Source organism: Suricata suricatta, chromosome 2 (genome assembly GCF_006229205.1).
Source record: "Suricata suricatta isolate VVHF042 chromosome 2, meerkat_22Aug2017_6uvM2_HiC, whole genome shotgun sequence".
NCBI classification, from domain to species: Eukaryota; Metazoa; Chordata; class Mammalia; order Carnivora; family Herpestidae; genus Suricata; species Suricata suricatta.
This window is the reverse complement of record NC_043701.1, coordinates 20775845-20791545: the sequence shown is the minus strand read 5'-3', so window position 1 is coordinate 20791545 and position 15701 is coordinate 20775845. Positions and strand designations below refer to the sequence as shown.

The 15701-nt window shown below is 36.1% G+C and overlaps 1 protein-coding gene across 2 annotated transcripts in view; it reads left to right on the top strand.

The window, feature by feature from the left end:
• MKLN1 (muskelin 1) overlaps positions 1-15701 on the top strand; it is a 182728-nt gene that overhangs the window by 91175 nt on the left and 75852 nt on the right. For both annotated transcript variants that reach the window (XM_029923291.1, XM_029923293.1), the window contains exons 8-9: positions 2085-2150; positions 12723-12835. In XM_029923291.1, coding sequence (XP_029779151.1) covers positions 2085-2150; positions 12723-12835 — 179 coding nt within the window. The remainder of the gene's footprint in view (positions 1-2084; positions 2151-12722; positions 12836-15701) is intronic.

Below are 15701 nucleotides of genomic sequence, written 5' to 3'. Positions count from 1 at the left end.
CCTTTATGAGGTTCTGTAAAATTAAGGGGTTATGTGTTGTTAGGCCGGACATGTTCCCAATAAACCTGCAGTTCTGCAGAAATGCTCACTGGAGCTAACAGGGCTTGTGAGAAAAGTAGGAATGGGGCCTACCAATCTAAATCTGTGGAACTTTTTAAGCAGATATTAATGAAAACTAGTGTAGTAACCCTAATAAAAAAAAATACTAGTATAGTTAACTCTTAATAGGCATTTATATTGAGGATCACAGTGACTTTAGAGCCTTAAATCCTTGGCCTCATGCTTCCTTCTCTGAGCTGTTGACTCTAGAGGGTATTTATCAAAACTAGATCAAAATCTGATCCAGGACATACTTTTCATTAATCCATTTTGTCATACAGGGGGAGGTATGTGTCACTTCTTGCTCTTGATTCCCTGCTTTGCCAGATGATTAACATAGTGGAAAGTGTAGCTATTGGTTAGTGCTGTTACTTGCATTAAGGGAAGGCAGTTCTATGGATATTTCACTTTTTCATAGTCTTCATGAATTGCTAAATGCATCTCTTTAATTGTGAGAAAGCTCTCCCCTGATGGTGTTAAATAAACATTAATATACTGGGGAAAATTACTTATGAACCTCTATAATTTGTTATTCAGACATTGTTTCTCCTATTTTACCAGTCATTTTTGAGGTAATTTTCACCAGAGAAACACGTGTTGTAGCAGATTTTAATTGTGTATTTGAAAATTAATGGATTAAATATATAAAATGTAAACATTACTGCTTTAGTCTATTCTTGAACATGGCAGTACTGATGGGGAGGGGACGGGAGGGAAAAAGGAAGAAAAAGATCAAACTTGAATGATAATGAGCTGCCAATTCTTAACTATTGGAAAGGAGAAAGATTTGCAGAGAACTTCTGAATGAATGGTCCTTAAATACAGTAGTAATGGAGTGCTTCAGTTTTGCATCTTATTTTCTGCATATAAGAACTGACATTTCAGTCTTTTTCATGGTACCCCTGTGAAATCAGTGAAAACTTGGATGGCCCCTGTTTTGCATATTAGAAAGCTGATACAGGGAAAAGGATTAACTGAAGTAATGTATTTCAGTGGTGTTTTTTTTTGTTTTTTGTTTTTTGTTTTGTTTTTGACAAAGAGAGAGACAGCGTGAGCAGGGGAGGGTCAGAGAGAGAGGGAGACACAGAACCTGAAGACAGGCTCCAGGCTCTGAGCTAGCTGTCAGCACAGAGCCCGACGTGGGGCTCGAACCTACAAATCATAAGATTATGACCTGAGCCGAAGTCAGACACTCAACTGACTGAGCCACCCAGGTGCCCCCCCCACCCCCCCCCCGAAGTAATGTATTTCAATTATTAGAAGTATAAAGAAAACTTTGGGTTTTCTGGTTTATATTAAATAAGACATTAGAATCCTACAGCCCTACTGAACCATTGAAATGAAGTTATATAATAAAAGATTTGGTATAAAGTAAGATTTGATACAAGTTGAACAAAAGTTCTACAGAAGTTTCAAAGTTTCCTTGATTATATTTCAAACTGCCCTTTAAACTGTGATGGAACTAGGAATTAAAAGGAAGTAAATCTTACACTTCTCAGTACTCAAAAATATTTGGTAGTATAAATTAATATGAAGCTTGATAACACCTTGGTTTTTAGTAGCTAGCTGAATGAACTTTGAAATTCATTATACAAGTAGGTAGGGATGCCTGGCATGGAGACCTGAGATCGCAGTCTGTGACTGCTCTCCACCTTTTCTTTGTCGCTCCAGTACATTAGAGTTTTTTGTCTTATGCTTCTGTGGAATATCCTCTGTTTTGCTGATTTATGGCACTGGTCATAAATACATTGAAAATAGTTTCCTGTTGCATTAATAGCCTGAAAGAAAGCATTGGGGAAAAGAGCAAGGTAATTACTATAAACACAGTTACACCCTTTCTTTTGAGTCTTTTTACTTGTTCTTAATATTGAAAGAATGAATGTGTGTTATTTATACTACTCTTTACAGACTTACAAATGAAGGTAGTCTAGATTTACAGTTATTCTGTGTTATTCCTTTAAAATAAAATATTGTTTCTTCTTCAGGTGATGGAGAAGATAACCGACCAGGAATGAGAGGGGGCCATCAGATGGTTATTGATGTTCAAACAGGTGAGGAATACTTGCTATGAAAAGCAAATTCTTTGAAAAATTATGCATTTTAAAATATCAGGTAGGCACAAATTTACTTGTTCCCATTCATTGCAAGGGTTAAATGTTATCAGTTGTAACCAAGTAGCAGAGAAAATAGATATTAGCCACAGGTTAACATAACATAAACAAGGTAGAGACACATGAGGCATGGGAAGCTGCCGCACAGAGAAACTTAGATAAACTAAGAGACATGTGCAGCCCTTTGTAGGTGTGTGTGTGTGTGTGTGTGTGTGTGTGTGTGTGTGTGTGTGTGTGTGAGATTGCATATGTTTTTGTTTCCATAGTAAACTATGGAATATTCTGACTTTTCAGTACATTTATATTTTCATGCAATAATATGGGAATTATTGCAATAAAAGAGAATTAAGATCTTTTTTGAGAGAAAGAATACCAAATTAAGTAGCTTTAGTGTTGGTAGACCCACTAGTTGCTTAACACTGTTCACAGGTTTATAAATAATTTGTTTCAGTTATTCTTCTTTGCTGCCTTTTAGATTTTATTCTGTATCTTGCTACTGAAAATTTTCCCTAGGTTTCTACAGCCTAGGATAGCTTAGGTATCCTTGTATTTCAAAGTTAATGCTAAAATTATAGTAGGTTTCAAATTACCATCTGGAAAAGCAAATAATACCAAGTATAATTTTACTTTTTTGTTTGGTTTTAGAAAACTTTACCTCAGGGAGTGCCAGTATTGATCCAAGTAAATAAACTACTTTTACTTTTCCAGTTGTGTTATTGTGCTATGCTGATTCATAGTGCTTCAGGAATAATTCATTTTTGTTGATTCACATCATAAAACAATTCAGAATAAAAATTATCACATTACCTAGGTGATAATCCTCTAGGTATTGATGTATTTTCACAAATGTTTTGTAAATAACAAGAAGAGAAATTATATTTCTCTTGAAATTTACTGCTAGGTTTGTCTAGTAACCTGTGAGCTGGTTTAAGAGTATTTTTGGGGTCTCTGTGGAAAAGATTCATTTCAAGGCATAGGAATTTGCTTTCCTGTTCTTAGTCTCTCTCCCCAAATCTCTTCCCTCCTATGGATAAAGTTTTGACTCAGCTGTGGAATCTTAGGCATCTTTTTTTCTACCTGTGAGTCTAATTATACATATGCTTATTTCTTAATAAACCATATTTGGTGTAACTTTTACACCTTGGCATTCCTAATCTTTTTCTTTGGACAAACCATTGCTGTCTATATTCCTTTCTGCTACCATTCTCTGTCCTTTTGGGATTTCCATGTTTTCTTAGATGAGGCTTTATGAATGGGCTTTAAGCGGGCCCAGGATACTCGTGAAACTATTAGTAGTATTTTTGTCTGTCTGTCTGTCTGTCTGTCTTTGTGGAGTTTACTGCAAAGATCCAGTACCATATTTCTAAGGGTTAATACTTATATTAATTTTTGACATTCCATGGTAAATACTGCTGTAGTCACAATTTCAAGTAAAATTCCTTATTTATTCTTAATTGGTATTCATATTTGAAATAATAGTGTTACAAACTAAACCACTGCCCATCCCTTCCCTCTCCTTGTATTTTCCCCAGATTATTTGTTGCTAAATCTAGGGTGTGTGAAGAAAAGAGTAGCAGGTGATAAAGTCAGAGGTAATGAGGGGCCAGATTGTGTTGAGACTTTTAGGCCCTTGTTAGCACTTCACCATTATTTGCAGTGAGATGGGAAGACATTGTTGGACGATAAGAAGTGTGATGAAGTGGGGCGCCTGGGTGGCTCAGTTGGCTGAGCGTCTGACTTTGGCTCGGGTCACAATGTCACGGTATGTGAGTTCAAGCCCTGTATCAGACTCTCTGCTGTCAGCATAGAGCCCACTTTGGATCCTCTGTCCACCTTTTTCTCTGCCCCTCCCCCCCTCACGCGTGCTTGCTCGCTCTCTCTGTCTCTTTCTCTGTTAAACACAAAAAATAAATGTTAAAAAAGAAACCAAGTGTTATGAACTGACTCTGCATTTTAACAAGACAAATTGAATTAAGGGCAGAAGCAGAGAGACCTTTTAGGAAGCAGTTGCTTACCAGAGACGTGATCATAGCATTGGCTTATGCTAGAGTAGTAATGGTAATGTTGAGAATTGGTTGAATTTTGGATGTATTTGAAGGTGTCACAGAGCATTGACATTATTTGCTAATGGATTGGATGTGAGGTGTGAGAGAAGGGAGTGAAGGATGAGTGAAGGTTTGACTTGAGCAATGGGAAAAATAGTGTAGCCATTCCCTAAGATGGTTAAAACAAGAGGATCAAATATGATAGATTGTTCAGCAACTCAAGTTTAGACAGGTTAAGTTTGAGATACCAATTAGACATCCAAGTAGGTCTGTCAAATAAGCAGTTTGGGGTCCAGAGACAGGTCTGGGCAGAATAATTATTTCCCTCTCTGTATTTACATAACATCTTTTTCATACTATCATTTTTACTACGACGATTTCCATATTGTTTTAGAGCTGCTTGTGTAGGTGGGACGTATCCCTTTCAATTCAGTTTCCCCATCTCTGTTCTCCAATCTTAGTGGTCTTACTGAGAGCAGAATGGCAAATTTGGATCTTGCCTTAGTTAATTTTATGGCCACAAAGCTTGGTATGGAGTACATTTACACTACTCATTGAATTGAATCAAAATTTTAAAATCCATTTTCCTTCAAGTAGAAAGAAAGGTATATACTTGGAAACTATACTCTGGCATTGCTGTAATCCTTGGTGAGTAGATCGTGTCATGATGTCATTTATTATAACAGGCCAAAACTTTTCTGAGGTGAATTACTGTTGTTATATTCTAATATATTTAAATTTTCTCATGATTCTGCTTATTCTTTTCTAGTGTGTGGACTGTGCTTCCTTAAAGCTGTAGTTATCATTAGTTTGGGATCTGCATAGAAAAATTAAATGTTATATAGAGCTTTTCATTCTGTAGGGCAACATTTGGTGCTTTCTGAATTTAATTTAGATACAAACCAGAATCTGGGATATCTTTGGGTTTGTTCTTTAGAAATCTTTGTATTTCTATTATAAAACTACTAATAGCATGATTTGCCAAGATATTTTCATATACTTTTTTATTTCATCATATATGTACCAGAGCCCTTTTATAACTGCTACCATGAGATTGATTTTAATCATCCTCAAAGAGATTATATTTATTGCAAATCTTTGAAAGAACCTTTTTTTAATCCAGTCTTCCTGACAGCAACAAAAATATCATGGTTGAGGTTTGAGTTTGTGAGAAGGGGATGGATGTGTGAGACATACCTGGGTTTGAATCCTGACTTTACCATTGTCTTTTTGTTTGATCATGAATGAGTTGTAATGATGATAAAAATAGGAATAATAAATTGTTTGGAGAGTTAAATGAAATAATGTATTGTATATATTATTTATACAATATGTATTTTTATGTGCAGTATAGTACTGTACAGTATAAACTGGTTCTGCTGAGAGAATTTTATGCAAGTCTAGAGACCTTTTTTTGTGTGTTTTTGACTCTTACAGTGGAAATGTTTTAAAACAATTAAAAGCTTTTGAAAAATAACTTAAAACAACTTGAAAGTCAGTCTTGAGGAAAAATTAACTCACCCATAATCCCACATTCTAACTAACCCATGTTATTTCGGTAAAATTTGTTTCATCTTTTATATACCTTGTCGTGATGGCTGTTTTAGAAAGGACAGGAAATCATAAATTCACTTCTAAGATGTTTAGAAAAAAATTTAAAATTTTGCTAATAAGGATTAGGTAGGTTTAGTAGTAAAGAATGACTTTCCCCAAATAGAGTTTGAAGAACCTTGAAGTTTTACATTTATAAAACTTGATGCCAAAGTAGTATAATGTAGTTTAGAGACACCCAGTCAGTATTTTAAGTTTGCATTTTAAGGATCTCCAGGACAAGAGCTCTTTACCTAGTGAAGATACAAAGTTTTGTTTGTATGTACATTTTTCTGAGAGAATCCACGAATTCAGATCATCAAAAGCCCTTTTTTTTTTTAAGTTTATATATTTATTTTGAGAGAGAGGGAGGGAGAGGGAATTCAAGCAGACTCTTCTCTGTCAATGTAGAGCCCAACGTGGGGCTTGGTCTCACGAACCGTGAGATCATGACCTGAGCCAAAATCAAGAACCAGATGCTTGACCAACTGAACACCCAGGTGCCCCTAGATCATCAAAAGAACTCTTAACTCAAAAAGTTAAGAACACCTTCACTAGAGTAAAAACTTCATAAAGTTCATTTCAGCTTCTTTAAAGTGGCTTGTATTTCAAAGCAATTATTACTTCTGAGTGTTTCATGTATCTTATTTTCTTAAATATTAAAAATATAATGATGCCTAAATTTTCTTTTTTTTTCCACTGTACTTTTTTTTTCATTTTGCTACAGCTCTAAGGATAGAGTAATGATTTTAAAAAGTACCTGATGGCATAAATTTTACTATTTAATTTCAGAGATTTCTACCATCCTAAGTGAATTCTATCATTTCTGCTGTGATAGAGAAGAAATACAGTATTTTTTTCCTACCTCTTCTTTCTGACACACTGTGTATGTCAGTTTTACTGACTATAATCCTTATCTGGTACCTCTCTAAGACTTCAGTTCTTCAACTCTGAATTACATTTCAACTCTGGGTAAACTAAGGCAAATTCAGAGAGAGAATAGACATGTCTGTTCTGTTTCAGTGTAGAAATTTGTCCAGGTGAAAATTTAAATATCCATAGTACCAGACAGTTCTTTGTTGTGTTGCTCTCACTGCATTTTGAGAACCTACAGTACTTGTACAGCCTTTTTTCCTCTCAGGATAGGTTGGAAGACTCGGGAAAGTCCCAGTGTTTGGTGTCTACAAAAGAAATTAAAGGGATGTTGCTTGTCACTTGGGAGAGCCCCTCTGTGGAAATCTGAACCTTTGACTATTCTGTACTAATTATATGAAAGTTTGTTTTCTTTCTTTACTTTCTTTTTCTTTCCTTCCTTGTCCCTTTTTCTTTCACTTTTCCTCCCCTCCTCCCCCCTTTCCTTTCCTTTCCTTTCCTTTTTTTCTTCTCTTTTCTTTCTCTCCACAGTGCCACATATAGATTTTCCTTAAATTCCTTAAAAAGAACTTGAAGGAAATGGGTAAATATGGGGTTTAGTTGTTAATTACAAATATATTCGTTTGGCTATATTTCTTTAGCTACCTATGGCATGAGTTTTTTCTTTTATACAGTTATCAGAAAAGAACTCTGGATATCCAGCCTTTAAAAAAAATTTTTTTTAATGTATTTTTGAGAGAGAGACAGAGCTTGAGCAGGGGATGAGCAGAGAGAGAGAGAGAGGGACACCCATTATCTGAAGCAGGCTCCAGGCTCCAAGCTGTCAGCATAGAGCTTGACATGCCACTCAAACCCATAGACTGGACCGCCAGATCATGACCTGAGCTGAAGTCGGACGCTCAACTGACTGAGCCACCCAGGCTCCCCTGGAAAGCCAGCCTTTATTAGGAATACAAAGTATATTCAAATACATATACAGAAAATACAGGCTTTTAGCAGGGAAAGTATATGTTGAATTTAACCAAAGGATCAGTCTCTAGATAGTTTTGTAATTACAGCTTTATGTAAGAATATGGTTCTATTTAAAAGAGAAGGCAGATAAATCCAGTTGGTAATTTGTTGGGTCATGAGAGTTCGAGTGAGTGGCTAAAGAGGGCAAGGTTGAAGAGCATGTAAAATAGCCATCCCCTTCTCATGTATTCCTCTCTTCAAAAATTTTAAGTTAATTTAAGGTCTTATTAACGGTATTTTCAGAAGCATTAAACTCTTGTATTACATGCCCTGACAGGGCTTCATTTTTAGCTTGACTATAAATTTGGGTTTCTTAAAATGTTTTTTCATTTCATTTGTTTTTCTCTCATTATCTATAATAAACTAAGAATTAAAGTATCTTCCTGTACTATCTTGTTAACTCTTCTCCTCCCTCTTCTTTCTGACACATAAATTTTATTTAAGGTTGGGCCCATGCTCTGTGAGTGTGTGTGCGCGTTCCATACAGTTTCAAAGTGCAAACATGGATGTAATTGTGAAAATAGTGCGCCCTCTTGTGGAGGATTGTTCAGTCAGCAAAGTCAGATTTACCCAGAAGAATTAGTAGGAGGATAGATACTGCAGCTGGGCTCATAAGTTGGGCTTTTTAGCTCGCTTCTTTGTGCAGAGTGGTGTTAAGACACTGATATGTTAACATTTCTACCTTATTTTTAGTACAAATAAGATGTGTATATTAGTATTGCTAGTAGTGAGTAGCTATAGGGTTTATTTAGTACTGGTGCCAAAAAAACTTGTGCTTAAAAATGTGGTTGAATTTTAGTTTTTGTGGCCTCCGAAATGACTCCGTAATGATTGATGATTGATTTGGTTAGTCTTTTAAAACGAAATTGGTTTGCCATTTTGAACATAAGCCATTATTGGTCACTTTACTTCCAGTCCCTCTCTTTTGCCAGCTTCTCCTTCTTGAGAAGTCCTGTCATGCTTCACGTTCAGAACTGGCCTGGTCACATGTCTGCTTAGGATCTTCCGAAGTTACTGTATGGTCTGTGGAGTTGAGTTCAAAGCCTTTATATTGTCATTTAATCCCTTCCACGATCTGGCTTCTACCTGTCTTTTAATCTTTTGTGTTCTCTTAAATCCAACAGTACAGTCATCACACAGTTTTAACTACTTTGGATGCATTATTTAATTTAATTCTCACAGTAGCTTTATAAACTAGATGCTGTGTGCTGTTTTAGATGTGAGGAAACCGGTGGTCAAGGAACCCAGTGGTGGTAGAGCTCTCATTCTCTCTGAGATCTACCTGACTTTAGAGTCCATGTCTTTAAAATGCTTCTCTTGTGTTTTTCTATCTCTGTACCTTTGTTATCCTTTTTACTCTGCTTTAAAAGTCCTCCTCTCTGTCTCCCATGCTGCCAACAAAGCCACCTTCTGATGGATAGGTCACATGCCACTGCCATCTGAAATCTTTCCTGAGTCCCTTCAGCCAGGTATACTCTCCTCCCTCTTTGAACTCCCCGTGGTGCTTTTTACCTTTCTTGAGGCACTTAGGCTGCCCTGTGTTATGTTGATTTATGTACTTGTTTTATATTCTTTTTTTTTTTTTTTATGTTAGAAAGAGAGAGTGAGCATACGAGTGTGAGCAGGGGAGGGGCAGAGAGAGAGGGAGACAGAACCCCAAACTTGATCCCAGGAACGTGAGATCATGACCTGAGCTGAAATCAAGAGTTGGGTGCCCAACTGACTGAGCCACTCAGGCACCCCACTTGTTTTATATTCTTGACTAGATTGTAAGTTCCTTGAGGATAGGGATTGTCTTCTTTCTTTGTGTTCTTTAAAATACCTTGCCAGTTCAGGGTAGCCCTGGGAGAACATGGACTGAACTCTGCGTGCTGGGTGAAATGGATAGCCACAAGAGGCTGTGCTCCTTTAAGAAAAAAATATAGAGAAAGGGCTGCTGCTTGAGGAGGAGTGTACTGCCCAGGGATGTACGTGAATTGTTACATAACCTGTAAGCCTGGGAATGGACCCTGTTGCAAATAATGTTTTCTTTTTTCTGTTTCCTTCTCCAGTGATTTCTATAATCTTTAAAAGTTTTTGATACCCTTTACGCATTAAATAATACTTTTGCTCGTGTTTATGTCTAGATAATAGTTCATCTCTGAATGATTTAACTTAAATGATTAGATGATTTAATTAAAAACCTGTCATGCATTTCATTCAGGTATGTCAAAAGGTCCTGTTTCCATCCCATTCGTTCAGTGTCACTATTAGACTTCAGCTGGGACTACAAAGCATTCACAGACAAGAATGACATCTTGGATTAATTCCATTGGGATGCTTGCTCTCTGCCAGATTTTATTTTGCTCAGCTATCAATGAGGCTGTTGTGGAAATGTGGGTTTTCTTTGCTGTGAGAATTTATGCGTACAAAGAGACCTGCTTTTCAGAAAGAACATTGAGAACTCAGAGCCTAAGACGAAGGGTTATTAAAGTTAATGAACCAGGGTAACCTTATCCAGAGGGTACCCAGAAACACTGTAAAACAAAAGGTCAATTGCTATTGCTATTTTAGTTATATATCCCCTCCCTCTCCTGGCCTCAGAATTTAACAGGGTTAATTGCATTTACAGTGAGGCCTTGGCAAACAATTTTGAAGCCAGATGAAAATTCTTGAATTTTTTTTATTCCTGTAAAACTTGAAGTATCTGGGCATCACAACATGTCATTTGGGAAACAGAATGTTATTTAACTAATGATAATGGATTGTTTTATATTTCTGAGATGTGATCATTTTTTAAGTTTAAAATAATTAATTGCTATTATGTCACATTTGTACAGAGACAGAAATGTTCTAGGTATTGAGTTAAACATGAGATCAGATACAATAATGCTGTTTTTATTCCATCGGTGGCACTTAGTAACCACACAGTATTTTTTTATTTTTGTGCATGTTTTAAAGGTAGAAATGCTGTTCTTGCTTGATAGCCTTCAGAATGTTTTTGTGTAACTTATATCTAAAGAACTGTACCACAACACTGAGAGTTTTGTAAGTGAAAAAACTGAAGACCCAGGCAGATTATGTGGCCTGTACTTGATTTGATTATCCAGTTAGCATTAGAACTCAGTCCTGTCCCAATGGTATGTTCCTACCCAGAAGCATTGTTTTGATTTCCCTAGCTTCTTGGAGCATAGAATGGGGGCATTTCACTTAGAAAATTCACTTAGAGTTTGAAATTATATGAAAATATGACAAAAATCTCTTAGAAGACAGCTCAGCTCTATGAGTGGCAAGAATTTTCTTGATGGTATTACAGTATTTCTGACTGCACTTTGAATTGTAACCCTTCATGGTGGGACATAACTTAGATGCCATCCTCCACATATGTAGGTCCTACCAGAGCATGTCAGTTGGTGAGTAGGTGGTTTTACAGTGTTCCTGTATGTCCTATTTAACTTTTTTAAACGTGTGGGAACCTGGCTGGCTCAGTCGATAGAGCATGTGACTCTTGATCTTTTGGTGGTGATTTTGAGCCCCCATGTTGGCGTAGAGTTTACTTTTAAAAAAAAGAAAAGAAATACCATAACTTAAAAAAAAAATTGGTGGGACTTGTGTAACCAGTAGACATAAGACCTTTATTATTTTTTAATTTTTTTTAATGTTTTATTTATTTTTGATACAGAGAGAGACAGAGCATGAGAGGGGAAGGGGCAGAGAGAGAAGGAGACACAGAATCTGAAGCAGGCTCCAGGCTCTGAGCTAGCTGTCAGCCCAAAGCCCAACGCAGGGCTCCAACCCACGAATGTGAGATCTGACCTGAGCCAAAGTCGGAAGCTTAACCAACTGAGCCACCCAGGCGCCCCAGACATAAGACCTTTTTTAGGGGGGTTGTATTTGAAGGAAAAAAAAAAAGGCATTATTATAAAGAAGGATGTGGATGGGATATAGTGTTATGTGTAAAGATTTTCACTATCCACTGGGCAAGAAACCAGTTTTGTTGCAGTCCACCAGTCCATGGGTATGGTAGGCATTGCAGAGTTAAAAGAGACCAAATTCTCAAGATACCCAGAATGACTTCAAGGTTGATTTCTGAGGAGTTAAACCTACCATTATATATTTGAAAGAGATTTCCCCAGTTTCCATGGGAATGCCAAGGCTGTGTATCACCTTATTCTTGAGGTGTCTGACTATAACTCACAGCTAGTTTTAACCATTGTTTTTGATATTGTAATAGAGAGAAACAGTTTTAGTGTGAAGGTATTTTCCCCCCAGAAATCCCTAGATGTCTTTATGTTATATTTTAGACCATCTTTTCCTTTGGGATTTCTGTTTTGTTGGTTTTTTTTTTTTACGTTCTGAAACTGCACTGCTAAGAAACTGCTAAATGGGGAGCCTGAGTGGCTCAGTTGGTTAAGTGTCTGACTTTGGCTCAGGTCATGATCTCACGGTTTGTGGGTTTAAGCCCCACGTCAGGCTCTGTGCTGACAGCTAGCTCAGAGCATGGAACCTATCTTCAGATTCTGTGTCTCCCTCTCTCTTTGACCCTCCCCTGCTCACGCTGTCTGTCTGTCTCTCTCCCTCTCTCTCTCTCAAAAATAAATAAAAACATTAAGAAAAAATGTTTTTTAAAGAAACTGCTAAATGTAAACTTTCTGCAGCCTAACACAGAGACTCCTAAACCGGCTACACATCAGATTCTCCAGGAAGCTTCCAAAAATGCAGACTCTTCTTACCCACTGAAGACCAATGAAATCATAATCTTGAGGAATGTCTCTTAGTTATTTGTACTTTTATAAATCTCTCAAAAAGGTGATCCTACAGCAGCCTTTCCATATATCCATGTTTAGGAGATACCAGACAAGTATATATTTTGGAATGTCATCCGTTTACAAATTTCATTTTTAAGTTTCTTTAGAAATGCCTTCAGTGATCTTAGAAACAATGACTAGGTCTGGGTGCCTTGACTTAAATTTTATCATTAAGTTTTTTGTGCATAATTTTCTAACTTTCATAGAGACCGTGTATTTGTTTGGTGGCTGGGATGGAACGCAAGATCTTGCTGACTTCTGGGCGTACAGCGTGAAGGAGAACCAGTGGACATGTATCTCTAGAGACACTGAGAAAGAGGCAAGTTCTCCGACTTTTCATCCATCTGTATTCTGACGGGTGTGGGCGTACACTTCTTTTTCCAGATGATTTGTTTCTTCACTCATGTCTGTCCACAGTAGTAGAAGACTCTATGGTGAGCATGCCAACTCCTATTCCTGGTTCTTCGGCTACTGGTACAGGAACCAATCAATTTCATAGGGATAAATAGAAATGAGTATTAAATATAATTTAGTTTTTAACTATGTTGGCCTGGAAATGTAACTGTAATGATCTTTCTTTTCATGTCTCTGTACCTCTACTCTTACTTTGAGCATTCATCTTGTTTTAATTTCCTCTGGGAAAATATGCTTTTAATGTCCTTGTTTTTCCACTATTTTTGCCCCTCACTATTTGACTATGTATCAGTTTTCACAAATGATGTATATTTTATTTTAAACTAAAATTGTTTTCTCATGTGTGTTGATATATGTATACATAAAACATTTCCTTAGGGGATAAGATGGCTTGGATTGATGGCTGTGGATTAAATAAGTGCACAATTATACACTAGTATAAAGCAAATGTTAATTCATTTGTCTTTTCCAAATCTTTATAGAACTTTTTAAAAAATATTTATTTTTGAGAGAGAGAGAGTGCAAGAGGGGGATAGGAAGAGAGAAAGGGAGACACCAAATCGGAAGCAGGCTCCAGGCTCCACACTGTCAGCACAGAGCCTGACACGAGGCTCAAACCCACGAGCTGTGAGATCATGACCTGAGCCAAAGTCAGATGCTCAACCGACTGAGCCACCCAGGTGCCCCTAGAATTTTTTTAATTGTACCCTCCCATCTAACCTGTTTCATATAATGAGGTGACAAATAAACTTAATAAAAAATAAAATAAACTTAATAAAAACTTAATAAAATGGTAGGAGCTGAAAGTGAAAAGTGAGGGGAAAAGACCTAATTCAAAATTTATTCCTTTTAATCTAGAATGGCCATTTTAGAATGATCTGGTACCATGCCTTTAATTCTAGGAAATTGTATTCTTGCTTACTCCAGGTATTCCATTGATTAATCTGAGTAATTTTTATCTTTTCAAATCTATCTTGAAATTCTGATTTATATTTGTTCTCCCTATAAAAATATGTAAAAATGGCCTTTGTCTTTCAGCATTAAAGTACAATTTTCTGAAGTGATTATTTCTATCTTCAACAAAAATAGTGAACTAAAAAAATCCCTAATTTGTTTCTCTTAAACTGTTTTCAATCTAAGTTGATTGCATCTATAATTATTTGTGCAGTAGTAAATCTAAGATTCATCCTGAAAGCCTCCTTCGTCTTCATTGAATATGCCTAATTAGTTCCTAAGTTCCAAGAGTTCTAGCATCCAGTATTGCATTCCACATGTCTTCCTCTCTACTCTACTTGGCACTAATTCCAGCACTATGGTTTCTCCCTTAAAATTTTGCCTCTAGTAGCTGAGATAAGTTAAATGAAAAGTTAATGCTGGAGAAAAACAAGGGAAGAAAGATACAAAATCAGGAGAGTGGCTGGGCTGTTTTGGCAAGAGAGGGGGGTAAGTTCACAGGGAGCCTCAAGGGTCATATTAATGTTCTACTTTTGAAGCTGGGCATGAGTATTATTTTTCTATTACTTATATATGTTATAAACAATATTTGGAATGCAACTAATAATTATTTAAAACTAGTACTGGAAAACTACAGAATTTATTTTGATGAGAATGTTTTGTTTCTGTTATTTTCAAGTCAGTAGAGATAAGTAAAGTGATGACCCAGTACTGGAGTTCAGATTTATTATAGTTTATTATTGCTTTCTTATAGATGCCGAAAAACCTTTTGTTGATCTTTCTGTGAAGTAAATAGTAACGGTCATAGCTCTAGCATAAATATTCATATTCTTCCAAAATTAAAGTTAGTTCTAAATATTCGTTTCTTCCAAAATTAGAGTTAGTTAGTACTTCATATATCTAATTTTATTTTCTTTACCAGTGAGTACAAATTATTGTTTGACAATACCCCGAGGCATGTGATTTTAAAGTATGATATAAAGAAGCAGTACTTAATTCACTTTAATTTACTTATATATGTATCTAATAACACATTTAGGCGATTGAGAGAAAATAGAATGGTTCACCTCTTAGAATAATTATTTTAAATGTTCAAATAGATATGCAAGTAAGCTTTTATAAAGGTTTGAAACAAATGTATTTTTTTTTAGTTTTGCATTTTTAGAAGTTTCTTTAATGTCAGGCTTTGTGGAAGACAGCTAGATTCTCCTGTCTGCTTCTCTGTTTGATCTCTTGTGACATGTTGTTTTCTGTGAAATATATAAAGAATGTTGGACCTCAAATAGGTATGTTTTTGGAAAGGAGAATAGTATTTTAATAGCCTTTTCAGATATTTGCACATGGTCTTTTTTGATCTGATCTCATATCCCAAATTGACAGTGGTTGTTTCTTAAAGGTGATTGGTTGCATTACAGACTCTGAAACCGTATCAGCTAATGTTTTCTATCTGTTACACTAAAATACATTGTTCTAGCTTGCTCTTTGAGTAGATCTTTTACCCCTGCATGGTTTTCTTACCCGTGTGTCAGCCACTTGAAAACTACTTGTTTCCTGAGGTCTGCATATCTTCCAAACGTTGATTTTTTATTATCCAGTACCCCAAACCCCCCATCTTTGTTAAAATCACTATCAGTTTCATTAGAAAAGTCTTCTCAGTATTAGAAAGGTGTCAAGATCACAATGGCAGATAGAAGTTTAAAAAAATTCTAATTTTTGCTTAAAAACAAATTTTAAGTTTTTAAATTTGCTTTTTTGTCTTAATATAATTTATTGTCAAAGTGGCTAACATACAGTGTGTAAAGTGTGCTCTTGGTTTT